Consider the following 13,704-nt stretch of genomic DNA (forward strand, 5'->3'; position numbering starts at 1 on the left):
ACTAACATTTTTTCTTATTTTTTTGTTATTTTTCTTGATGAGCCCAATATTAGTATTTTTGACCAGTTAAATAAATAAGGAAGAATTGAAAGAATGACTCAAGGAATTGAGTAAAATAGCCTAGCATCTTCTTCTGTACTATATAGTCTGTTGTCTTGGTAAGGATTAGGGTTTAATATAGAAAGTACCAAAACATTTTATCTGTGATTTTTCCGTTTTACATATGCTTTTCTAAAATCAAAACAAAGCAGACTCCAGATGGCATTCTTTTTTACTTCTAAAGGAGATTTTTGAAAGATTATTTTAACACAAGTTATGGTAGCACTTTTCAGAGTTTGCACTGAGGTATTTCTTTTGCATGATGTACTTAAATGAGTGTTGTGATTCCTTTGTGGATAGTTGTCGTAATAGACATTTCTGTTGCTATTTCCTCAGTTCTAGGCTCTTTGCTGACAATGTTTTTCTATAATATGTGGAATAAAAAGTTGAACAAACCCCAAGAAAAATGAAAGGTTGTCAAAAATAAAAGAGGTATACTAAATTATTTTCTGTTAAGGAAAAGGAATGAACAAGCTTATAACTTATATTTTACTTTTCAAAAGGTTTGACCCCAAGAAAGTACAGCCAACCATAGAACATAGAAATGATATGATGGTGATAAAGGAATTATAATTAACCTGGTGTTTTCTTTTCCATTGTTGAACTTTTCACTTCAATATTTTTTTATTTTCTTGTTTTTTATCTTAAAGCTTAAAAGGCCTGAAAACATTTTTACTTAGTTGTCTAAATATGTATTATTTTGTATCAAGATGATCCAATATAAAGAAGATTCATTTGAGGAGCTAGAGACAGCCTTTTGGCCTGATTTTTCTACATGTGACTTTATGACATATATTGTCCTTTCTAAGATCTAAAATAATCTTTTTCTTAAAATACTAGTAAATCTTAAGAATGTAGTAATAATCACAAATTTACCCCATGAGTAGAGTTTATATACGTATTTTCCTTTTATTGGCTCTTAAACCAGCATGTTTGGTTTGTGAGTGTGTTTTTCTTTTTTTGAAAAAACCTTTGCAGTTCACCTTTTAAGGGAGATAACTCAACCTGAAAGAGAGAAGGCGAGGAATGTCCATCAGTCTAACTCCCTGAAGTTCTCAGCACATTTGGAAGACTCAACATGTTGTCAGTGGAATGTCTGTCCTTTGCAAAGCCAGTTTGCTCTAAACAGACTAACCTGGGCAGAACTTGCTCGAATCTGCCATTTTTAACATCAGTATTAAATGGGGCTGTTCGCCTGAATGGAAAACAGTTTGTGGGGAGGGTCTTTGCCTTTTGGGAAATTATTAATAGTTGCTCAATCCATGAAATGTAAAATGTATCTGTTTTGTACTCTTTGACAAGGCAGTTTTTCCCCCTCTAGACTAGGCCTTGTAGACTTCTTAGCAAAGTCCTTTACTTTGCTTGATAATGATGCGATATTGATATCTTCTTTGGATTATCTTATTTAAAACTTGGGGCAGATCCCATTCCAATAAATGTGTAGGTGATGTATCTTTCAGAAGGAGATTCTTCCTGTGGATTGGGTTTTCTGATTGGTTGTCAAAGCTTTTCTTGTTTCCACTTAAGTAGACATTTGCTTCTACATTAACTATACTGAATACTGCCCTGTCATGTTGGCTAGTCATCCTTTGGCATTACTGCATCCATTATTTGGGCTTTTAGAACTGTTAGGCCCCTTTGATGAGCAAGATAAATTTAAGTTCATCTCTAAATCCTTTAATTTTAATACAATAACATTTTTGTCTTTTTGTTTCCAGTTATTTATAGCACAAAATTATATAGATTTTTCAAGTATATTGAAAACAGAGATGTGGCCAAGTCAGTTTTGAAGGAGAGGGGTCTTAAGAAGATTAGATTGGGAATAGAAGGTAAGACATTTTCATTATTTTCTATTAATTTTCTTTTGAAAATAAAAAGGTTAAAAACAATTGGATCTTATTTAGAATACAGTTGGAATACTTTGAGAGAAACTCTGACAAATGATTAGCACATGCTTATGCAGTAGACCTATAAATAACAAAAATCAACTGCACTTAGAAGACAGATAAAAGGCCATTAGAAATTGTTAGTCCGTAAGATTCTCTAGTGATAGAGATATGAATTTGTCTTTTTCTGCCCTAGTTTGCCCTAATTCATTTTTGACGAAGCCCATGTGGTGTGTGTAGACATGAATATATGTACATTCCCATAGGATTGGCAGGACTCTTTGCATAGTAGTGGTCATTGAAGCTCAATAGAATTAAAAATTACTTCCTGAAAATTCATGTAACAGCAGCACTACTAATAGCTTACTTAGGTCTTAAAGTATAATAATAGCTTATTTTCAAGGTAAATACAAATTATGAAATTTCTTTCATCTTATGTAAATGCATAGAGTTTTAGATAGCTTACTTTATGAATTAAAAGAATTTTTCTGTAATGTTTTCTCAGATGCCTCTTTTATTTTAAAATATGCTTAAGAAGAACAAAGTGTCTTAATTGATATAGCATGACAATGTAAAGAGTAAAGGCTCTGGAGTCAGATTACTTATGTTCAAATCCTGTGACTTAATAGCTGTGTGACCTTGGCCAAGGCACTTAAAAATTCTCTGCCTCAGTTTCTTTCCTCTAAAATGAGAGCATTAATGAGTACTTTATAAGGTTTTCGTAAGGATAGAATGAATTAATACGTGAAAAACACTTAAAACACTGCCTAGTACATAGTAAATTCGCAGTATATGTTTGTGATGGTGATAATGAAGATAATAGTGTTGATCATTGACCTATCTGGTTGAACTGCTGGAGAATAGTAATGGGCTGCTGAGATACATAGGAAGAATAACCAGAAACAGGATTTTTGTGTGGGAAAGGCCAGAGACTTTGGGCTTAAAAAGCAGTGGAATTGCTGATATATGAAGCATTGGTCTAGTGCCCTAGTCCATTACTTTGTAAACAGTGAGATTTAGCTACTTGGTCTTAGAGCTAGAGAGAAGGCACTGGGAGCTACTTTAGATTGGGAGGACAGGGAAGGCCTCTGAGGAGAAGACACTCAAGGGGAGGCCTGGTGACAAAAATGGCTCTAGAAGGAGAAAATAGCAAGTGCAAAAGTGTTGACGTAGGAATGAGCTTACTATATTTGTGGTACAGAAAACATACATATGTCTGGTATAATAAATGAGGAGGAGATTTGAAGAGATATAGTTGGTCTGAGAATTAGTAGAAGAGATAAAGTAGGATCAGAAGATGCAGGGTCTTATAGGCCATGGTAAGGAGTATACTGACCAAGTGTCTTAAGGTAAGTCCCTCAGCCTTTCTGAGCATCAGTTTCCTTTATCTTGGTAGTGAGTATAATACTCTGTATATCTTAGAGGATAGTTGTGATAATCAAATATTATTTACTAGAAATTCCTTCCTTCCCACTCTACTTGCTCTTTCTTTTCATGGCAACTATTATGCATCCTTCAAATCCTCTGAAACCTTCTTGGAACTTCTGTGAAATTGTTCCTAAGAATAGTTTGCTATAATATACTCGGTTCAGTCATAGACTGTGAGCTCCTTGAGAGAACTCAAGTTGCATATTGTATACCTAACATGTGACCTCGTTCCTAGGTATAGGTGGTTCTCAAATAGTAAATAAAAGATTTATGGAAAAGCTATATGTAAATTAGTTACTGAAAGTGAGGACTTCTTTCTCTGTCACAGGGAGAAAATAGCAGTGCTCTAAAGCATTGAGCCATAACTCTTAAATGAATTTTCATATAATTGTAAGGACCTAGTAACAAGTACTATTTACTATTAACCTCATATAAAATTCATTTAAAATAGTACACTATATGTGTGTGTATATATTATGTAACATATATATCTGTGTATATATATATCTGATATATGTGATATTTCACTCCTTAATATTTTAATATGCAGCTCTAAAAAATATTTTAACATACCCTGCAAAATTAAGAATACTTTATTTGAATCAATCCATATTAAAATTTCTCAGTAGTCTCCCCAAATTTCCTTTTAGCTGTTTTCTCTAAACCAAGATTCAGTCTAGGACCACATCTTATAACTAACTGCTTGTTTTGTCAAATTTCTCAATCTAGAGTAGTTCTTTATTTATGATATTGTCCTATTGAAGAGTCTGGGCCAGTTGTCTTGTAGAAGGTCCCACTCTTGGATTTGCCCTATTATTTCCTTGGTGTGTCCTTCAGTTTAGTAATTTCTGTGAACTGTAAGTTAGATTAAAGGCTTAGTCCGTGTATTAGTCCTTTTTCTCACTGCTATAAAGAACTATCTGAAAGTGGGTCATTTATGAAGAAAAGAGGTTTATTTGATGCACACTTCTGCAGGCTTAACAGGAAGCATGACTGGGAGGCCTCAGGAAACTTACAATCATGGCAGAAGGCAAAAAGGAAGCAAGGACCTTCTTCACATGGTGGTAGGAGAGAGTGAAGGGGGAACTGCCACATACTTTTAAACCATCAGATCTCATGAGAACTCACTATCACAAGAACAGCAGGGTGGAAACTGCTGCCATGGTTCAAACACCTCCCACTAGGCCCTTCTCCTGACACGTTGGGATTACAATTTGTAATGAGATTTGGGTGGGAACACAGAACCAAACCATATCTGTGGGTGACAACCTGATCTCTCTGTTATAAGATTAAGCTGTTCCTTTGTGCGGTATTTTGACACTAAGAATGTCCAGCTCCCCGCTAATCATTACCTAAAGGTTTTAAATACTAGTTGATAATTTTTGCCTCAATTTGTAATTTCATTAAAGATTGCAAAATGATAATTTTCTAATTTATCATTCCTTTTACATTTATCAGCTGGTATTTTGTAAAACAGAGCTTTCCTCTACCTAATGGGGTTATTTGGTTAGCTATCACTGTCTCTGTTTTTAAGAGAAAGAAGCTAAAGCTTAAAAGGTTAAATACTTATTGAAGTTTTTTTGGGAATAAATAGCAGAGCCAGGTCTTGAATCCAAGTCTCTGTGATTTGAGTCTGTGAGTGGTTTTGAAATATTATTTTAAGTGGAAATTTTAAAAATTTAAAATTTTAAATTATTTGCCTGTGTACTACAATCTGTGATATTGGGCTTGACTTTGGCAGGACAGTAACTAACCAGGCTTTTCTATTCTTTCTTTCAATAACTGCTTCTATGTACTGAAGCACTCTTTCCTTTCTCAACTAATATGTACACCAGTAACCGTATTTTCTCATCAAGTCTATTACTTTTTCCTCTTGAAAAAATAAGTAGAATAGTCATAACCCCGGCAGAAGTGTTGAGACTTTCTTGGGATGAAAGAAAAAAAAATGAGATTTCCAAGGTAGCCATTTTGTTAGTATCCTCCCCCACCATTGCTGTGCCCCTGCCATACCAATCCCAAGTCCCTTAAAAGTAGTTTATTAGAATATTAAATGTGTTGACTTTTATGGGAGCTAGATTGAGTTGGTGTATAAGAGACATGAGGAGGACCAGAGAGAACTTGGATGTGTGAGAAAAGATGATGAAATATAAGGCCGGAAGTATTCAAAAAATAATTTTAGTTCTGTGGTCCCATATTCATATTGAGAGATTGCTTTAGTCAGGCCTCTTCTACTTAATTTTAAGCAGGCTTTTTGGGTTTATTGGTGTTGTTAAACACAAACGTGTCATGGGAAAACACAAATAATTCTTACCTAAATCATTCTTCACACCACAATTCGACCAAAAGGCACTTCTTTGGAGTTTTTCATTTTGTTTCACTTATCCTTTAATGGAGCAGCATCTCTCAACCTCCTAGGGCTGAGTTCTTAAGGCAGTTTAGGACTACTGCTACCCCATCTAGCAGATCATATTGGATGTGGCCTTACTCCCATCATTAGTCCTTGTCCTGAACTCAGTGGAAAGCTCTCTTCTATCAGACTAATTGGCCGAGACTTAGAAAAGAACCAGAAGTTTAAGATTACAAACTCTAAAATAATTGTGGAATTACAGTTCCCATAGAATACAGGAAATGCGAGACTAAGTAATGAAGTCTTTAATTGGATGGGATTGTGAATTATTCTACCCTCCACATCCTGGGCAGGAATGGCAAGACAGTAGGACTGGCTCTTATTGCTGAAAGTTCACCTATATACAGAACCTCTGGTTTCCCAATTCCATGTTTCTGGAACTGCATACAAAATTTTGTTCTCTGCAAGATTTAAACAAACTAAGCTTAAAAAAAAAATGTGAGCTTCTCTTTTAATCAAGAGTGTAATTTACTCTTATTAAAGAGTAGAATCTACTCATGGCTGTCCTCCATTTGACCATAATCTGTCTTCTAATGTTACCTCCAGCTGTTTCCCAGTATACTTTCTGTTCCAGTCATACATGTGTTAGGGTCTCCTAAACCATCTTCTGTGTTCCTGCCTCTGTAGCTTACCTGATGCCATTCTCTCCTTAGAATGATACTCTCTCTGCCTACCTTGTGCTCCCCTTGTTCTTACCCATCCCAGTCTTGCTCATCCATTAAGATTAAGGAAGGCCTTCAAGAAGCTTTTTCTATTTTAGTCCATTGGAATCTCATTCATCTTCTGAATTCTTTACGCTTCCACTATTGCTCTAACACTTTATCTTATGTACATATATTTTGTTTGGAATATTCTTTGACTTTATGAACAATTTAATCACTCTCAGCAGACAGTAAACACCTTTAAGGTAATACTCTGGCATTACAATTCTGTGATGCAGTAACTGCTAAACCATTAACTGTTGACTGAATACGTTGGTAAATCTGCAAGTCAGGGGCAGGCTCTATCTATCTATCTATCTGTCTGTCTATCTATCTATCTATCTATCTATCTATCTATCTATCTATCTATCATCTATCTATCTTATCTATCAGACGGAGTCTCGCTCTGTCACCAGGCTGGAATGCAGTGGTGCAACCTCAGCTCTCTGCAGCCTCTGCCTCCTGGGTTCTCCTGCCTCAGCCTCCTGAGTAGCTGGGACTACAGGCGCACGCCACCACACCCAGCTAATTTTTATATTTTTAGTAGAGACGGGGTTCACCATGTTGGCCAGGATGGACTCGATCTCTTGACTTCATGATCCGCCTGCCTTGGCCTCCCAAAGGGCTTTTACTTTATTTTTAAAGGAAAAAATGTTCTGAGTAAGATGGATATTGGAAGAGGTTATTACTTGTAACTGGCATGTCCTGGTAGTTCATTCACTCTTTGCTCAAATATTTGCTTAGCACCTGCCGTCTATCAGGTACTGTGCTAGGCACTGAGGATACACCAACAAAGACACTGGCTTTGCCATATAGGAACTCATTATTTAGGTCAGAGAGTCAGACATACAAAAAGGTAATTACAGTTTAGTTCTGTTATGTATTGTTAACATATGGGAGTGCTATGGAACATAAGAAGTGAATGATTAACTGTGTGGAGAGTCTTAATGTTTTTGCCAGGGATAAAAAGAAGGTGGAGTTCAGGGGTAAGGAGGCTGAGAGGGAACAGGCAGCAGAACAATTTGTGTAAAAGCATGTTTCGGGAAAGCTTAATATGGCAGGTGTATTTAAGAACTCTAGAGTTAGAGTGTAGTATGATAATAGATGACAGTAAGTAGATTGGAACCAGGTTGTAAAAAAGCCTTGTATAATATTCTAAAGAGTACAGACCTTCCCATTAAGCATGAGGAAACCATTGGTAGTTTTTAAGCAAGGATTGTAATATGATTACATTTGTCTAGAGTGGTGATTTTGTGTGGAGGACAGAATACAAGGAGATGGGAATTCTAAAGTCTTTCTAATAGTCCAGGAGGAATCAAGGACGAGGGAATGGAGATGGAGACCTTTCTGATGTCTGGTGCTGTCTTCAGAGGCAATTGACCAAAAGTATGAAATAAAGACATTCTACAGGTTTTTAGATTTTTAGCTTTGTTCACCCGCTGCACCTATCTCACCCCCACCACATACACACATACTCCACACATGGCTATTTGTACTAGCTACCAATGATGCCTACATGCATTCCCTTATGCAATAATCAGTAATTGATCCCCTACTATGTGAGACCATTCTATTTTTTCTAACTATGGTCTAACTTTGGCCTATGGGCCAAAATCAGCTCCTTGCCTGTTTTTTATAAAGTTTTATTGAAACATACACATGTGGCTGGGCACAGTGGCTCACGCCTGTAATTCCAGCACTTTGTGAAGCCGAGGATCACTGGAGGTCGGGAGTTTGAGATCAGCCTGGCCAACATGATGAAACCCCATCTCTACCAACAATACAAAAATTAGCTGTGGTGTGGTGGTAGGCGCCTGTAATCCCAGCTACTCTTAGAGGCTGTGGCAGGAGAATCTCTTGAACCTGGAAGACAGAAGTTGCAGTGAGCCAAGATAGCACCACTGCATTCCAGCCTGGGTGACAGAGACTCCATCTCCAAAAAAAAGAAAAACATACACATGCTCATTTATTTACATATTCTCTGTGGCTGATTTCACTTTACAGTGGCAGAGTGAAGTAGTTCTAGTAGAAACCATGTGGCCTACAAGCCTGAAGTATTTACTCTGGCCCTTTACAGAAAATGTTTGCCAATCCCTGGTCCAAACTAGTTAATTCTTACTAGAAGAAAGAAGGGAAGGTGTCTGTAATAGTTTCTTAAGGACAGTTTATCTTTGGAGAAATAGCCTTACTAGTAAATAATTTTTTGTTTTTTTTTTCAAATCTAGGGTTGTCCTTACTTTTAAGTGACTATGTTCCAAAAGAGGAAGGTAATATTAGGTATTATTAATCAGGGAACGCTGCTTTGGAAATGTGACTGTAAATTGAATGCTTGGTTTTTGGGAGTAGTAATGTTAAAAATGATATGGGAGGTTAAAATGTTAGCCTTGCTGATCTAGATGCAGAAGTATCAAGAACCACCTGGAGAGCTGTACAGCTTTTTCTTTTAATGAAAAAGGGAAGAAAAAAGTCAGAGCAATATAAAGATGAGATGTAGGTTTAAGGAAACTAGAAGGCTAATGTGGCATAATTTGCAGGCCTGTAGGCCAGGTAATCCTGTGACGAGAATATAAGGATACACAGCTAGAGGCCGGCGCGGTGGCTCGCGCCTGTAATCCCAACACTTTGGGAGGCCGAGGTGGATCACTTGAGGTCAGGAGTTCGAGACCAGCCTGGGCAACATGGTGAAACTCCCTCTCTACTAAAAATACAAAAATTAGCCGGGCATGGTGGTACATGCCTGTAATCCCCGCTACTCTGGAGGCTGAGGCAGGACAATTGCTTGAACCCGGGAGGCAGAGGTTGCAGTAAGCCAAGATTGCACCATGGCACTCCAGCCTGGGTGACAAAGTGAGACTCCATGTCAAAAAAAAAAAAAAAAGATACATAGCTAGAGACCAAGATCTGCTCCATACTATTGTACTAAGGACTCATCTCCAACATACTCTTACTTTAAGATTTTTTTTTTTTTTGATGGTGGGTATATTGAGTAATTGAAAGAATGATAGATTTTGTGAATTACATCAGTAGGGTTATCATCTCTGGCTCATGAACTGATGAGTAGGTGGATGGAATATTGTTTTCACTTCTTTGTTTTAATTTCTGTTTCTTTAGGATCTATAGCACAAAAGCTTTCTAAGGCAAAATTGGGTGAGAGGTCTGTGTGTGTTTCCTGGGTTTTTAAAATCTTTCTTTCTTTCAGGTTATCCTACCTACAAAGAAAAAGTAAAGAAAAGGCCTGGAGGCCGCCCAGAAGTGATCTACAACTATGTCCAAAGGCCCTTTATTCGAATGTCCTGGGAGAAGGAAGAAGGAAAGAGTCGGCATGTAGACTTTCAGTGTGTAAAGAGTAAATCTATCACCAATCTTGCAGCAGCTGCAGCAGACATTCCCCAGGACCAGCTGGTGGTCATGCACCCAACTCCACAAGTGGATGAGCTGGATATTCTCCCTATCCATCCCCCTTCTGGCAACAGTGACCTCGATCCTGATGCACAGAATCCAATGCTGTGATGCTGATTTTCCTTGAAACCATAGCATGCTACTCTTCACAGTGACGTTGTACTCTCCTCATTCTGCACTGCAAGGCCACTGTTCTTCATTGTGAGATGCACATAACAATGTTTAGGATATTGCAGTGTAGGCTTTTTTAAAGACCAAAGGTAGCTGAATGGTTTTTTTAAAAATGAGTACAACTCTAGCATTTTGAAGTTCCAGTTATATAAATGTATTTGTTTACCAGTAGGTTTGTGAAATTGGTTCTTTGTATGGGGGATGGTCCTTTTTCACACATCTAGGTCTTTTCAAAAGTGGTGGAAATTGGCAGCTGGGGTACTTTCAGTTTGGATTGATAGTCATCACACCCCAGATAAAATGCAGAGTATTCTATAGTTGCACTTTATAAATGGTGGTTAAATGGAAATGTTCAAGCCATTTTATAGTTGTGATACACAATGTAATTTAAGTGCTTCTGTCAAAGTATTCCTCCAGTAAAAATTGTATAGTTTGCTGCCCGTGATGAGCAAAAAGTATTTATCTTGGGTTTATCTGAATGATCAGGATGAGATTTAATGCCCATATCTTACCAGTGCAGTTATCTCCAGGGCCGGTTCACCCTTTAGAGTGAGTCACATGCAGGGAGTGTGAAAGTCAGAGGTGGTTTATTATCCAGTCTGCCTTACCCTTAATCTGTTCACAGATATTTATTTACTAATGCTTTTTTTTTCTTAAGAGTTATGGGATAGGAAAATGAAGTGTTTGCTCTTCATTTACTAAATGATTGTAAACTTGAGTTTTTCATCAAAATAAAATTCCATTGTTTTAATGTTTCTGACCAAATTTATAACCATGTTGACTAGATTTTTAGTCTCGTAATTTCCCATCCCCCTGGTATAAGTATTATTAGAAATAGCAGCTCAAGGAACTTTAACTTATTATATGTGTGATGAGGCATTTAAATTCCCTACTAATTATAAAATATACTATAAATCAAAACAATATTAGAGCTGAAAAGAGTATTTTCTAGTCCAACTTGATATGAAGGGCAAAATGACTTTACTAGTTCATATAGTCACCCTAAGTTTCAGAGCCAGTTTCTCATACTAGTTCAGTGCTTTTTCCATTATACCATGCTACTTTGCTTAGCAAATTATTTATGCAAATGTTATTCTAAATATTTTGTGGTCCAATTCAAGAAGGAATCAAATATTTAGGTGCCTTAGGACTGGGGTCACTTACTATATAACTGAAGTAGTATTAGAGAGGTGCAGCATTAGAAAAGCCAATGTGTTAAATATAATCTTGAATTTATAATTTCAGAGGATTCGATGTTTGTGTGTAAGCAGTAACATCTTTGCTCTCACATAAATTAAAATTGCAACAATTTAGAAATGAACTATTTTAACAACACAGCTAAGCTAGTAGCATGGGGAAATTATGCAAGCCCAGAATTGCTATGAAGGCCAGAAAAGCACCACAAATTTTACTGGCGTAGATCATCCTTGAACATCCACTGTAGAAACTTATAATCCAGCCCTGCAACACGTAGGATTTTTTTTTTTTCTAATTATTTGAAGTGTGAACAGTATTTATAGAACAAGGGAAACATTTATTAAAAATATTTAACTGTCTAGTACGTTATACTTTAACCCATATTTATAGTAAAGGATTCTTACAAGGAAGAATAAACGGCTTTATGATACAATTAGTATAAGAAATATCCACATGGGGGACTTCTTTGTAGTGTAAAAACACCATACATCTGAAATGACCATTTGCATATAAAAGCTACCAATGATGCTTCTGTGCACAATGATTAAAAAATTCAACACAAACAGAATCCAAAATATACAATTAATGCAAGCTATCCACAGCTAGCCCAATAATCAATGATGAGGAAACACTGGAGCAGGCTTAGTTCCACTTTGTCTGAAGTTACACATAGTAAGATTGACTTGTATCAATGGCTCTGAGATGGCTTTTATGAAGTCAGTACATAAAAGCTATTCTCTCCTTATCCAGTAAGCTTCACAGACTGTAAAACTCCACCAGTAATGCACTTTGATACTATAGCTGTTGCCAAAGCAACATGTAGGGTTTACAGTGGCCATGGCAAGTCACTAAAGTCAACAGGGCCACCCAGTCCAGCATCTGCTTCCAAGAGGCTCATGATGACAGCCATTGCTGCCTCATCATTACTGGGACTACTTGATCCTTGGTCGTTGTCAATCATGTCTATACCTATGTGGGGGTTCTCACCTGTGGGAGGAGATAAAGACAGGTCAGTGACTTTTTTTTTTTTTAAAGCGGATTAAGTAAGCAATTCCTAAGCACACTTTTAATAAGAAAGTTACATTTAATGGTAGGGTGAGAGGCTGCTTTTTGGGCTGCATGGCTATCTTTTTTTATATTGCTGTTTTTCAGAGGAAAGAACCAATTTTTAAAAAATACATAAGACATAAGTGGGGTTAAGTTGTGAAGAGACACAGCTCTAAGGAATCAAATGATCATTTTAGAAATAAGTACAAAGTGCTTAAAATTTAATCTTAAAAATATTTGAGTTCAGCTTATTTTAATATTCTGATATAACCAGTTAAGAGGAGTTACAAAAAGAAAGGCAAATAGGAAGGGAGAGTTTAGGGGAAAAAAACAGATCTAGGAAGACAAGTAGAGAAAAAGATGGATGTGATGGGAAAAGCAAACTCTTTTTCACTTAATGACTTTTAGTACCTTCTGATATGCTTACTAATCACCCTTCTAGGCATTATCTCTGAACCTTCATTAGCCGCCTTTCTGAAGAGATTATGCCCCACATGGGAGAAAGCCTATGTCTAGGTAGCTGTAGCCGCCTCTGGAGTTCCAGGCACAAATTTGGACCTCCACCAAAACTCAAACACTGAAGTCAACTTTTTAGAGAGTTAAACAAATTTTAAACTTTTATTCTGTTCCTATCAAATTTATCTGGGATTAGCTTGTTTCATACAGTTCAGTTCTTAAAACTGACTATGTCAGATGTTTTGCAAGCTCATTGCAATGGAAATGAATAATAATGCCACTTACCAAGAATAGAAGAACTATCAGAATATGGATAACCTGGGTTCTCCTGAGCCTGGCCTGATAGTAGGCCACTGGAAGGAATGTCTGGAGTCCCTCCATTTAAAATCTACAAACAAAAAGAGGGAAGTGTGAAGTTTGAATCAGTATTATGAGCAATGCCAAAAGGAAAATGAAGCATGTTGGAAATGCATGGGGTGGGGTGGGGAGAAGCTTCAAATGGCTTCAGTTTTCTGTTGGATGATTTCAAACAAGGAACTGTTAGACAGACATGGTCATAGTAAGAAAAAAACCTCTCCCCCAAACTGTTCTTTTCTCTTCATTTTAGTGAGCCCACAGAGGCAACTTAGAGGCTGAATAAAATCCCAAGAGCATTCAACTGCCTGGAATCATGATGCCTACATATTTCTTTAGGACCAATGCCTAAATTTCAATGAGCCCAGCTAGGTACTTCCCCTATAAGGGAATAAAACATAGTGACAGATATTTCTGAAGAAGAAATAAGTGGAGTTAACAAACTGTGAAGAGACACAGCTCTAAGGAGTCAAATGAACAAAACACTTAAAAGTAAATCTCTTATACTACAGGTGCCAACTTCAGTAACCTGTGGTTTAAGTTCTTAAGACAGGCCACT

At 36.9% G+C, this 13,704-nt stretch overlaps 2 protein-coding genes across 27 annotated transcripts in view; one reads left to right on the plus strand and one right to left on the minus strand.

Moving 5' to 3' along the window:
• Nucleotides 1-10,856, plus strand: part of BTBD10 (BTB domain containing 10) — a 76,676-nt gene extending 65,820 nt beyond the window's left edge. For all 7 annotated transcript variants that reach the window (XM_008006415.3, XM_073018182.1, XM_008006382.3 and 4 more), the window contains 2 exons: nt 1,818-1,928; nt 9,721-10,856. In XM_008006415.3, coding sequence (XP_008004606.1) covers nt 1,818-1,928; nt 9,721-10,031 — 422 coding nt within the window. In that variant the 3' untranslated portion in view covers nt 10,032-10,856. The remainder of the gene's footprint in view (nt 1-1,817; nt 1,929-9,720) is intronic.
• The window catches only part of BMAL1 (basic helix-loop-helix ARNT like 1), a 110,260-nt gene continuing 106,732 nt past the window's right edge, over nt 10,177-13,704 (minus strand). For all 20 annotated transcript variants that reach the window (XM_073018148.1, XM_037999666.2, XM_037999663.2 and 17 more), the window contains 2 exons: nt 13,077-13,179; nt 10,177-12,275 (listed from right to left, as the gene is read on the minus strand). In XM_073018148.1, coding sequence (XP_072874249.1) covers nt 12,115-12,275; nt 13,077-13,179 — 264 coding nt within the window. In that variant the 3' untranslated portion in view covers nt 10,177-12,114. The remainder of the gene's footprint in view (nt 12,276-13,076; nt 13,180-13,704) is intronic.

This window comes from Chlorocebus sabaeus, chromosome 1, assembly GCF_047675955.1.
Source record: "Chlorocebus sabaeus isolate Y175 chromosome 1, mChlSab1.0.hap1, whole genome shotgun sequence".
Classification (NCBI taxonomy): domain Eukaryota; kingdom Metazoa; phylum Chordata; class Mammalia; order Primates; family Cercopithecidae; genus Chlorocebus; species Chlorocebus sabaeus.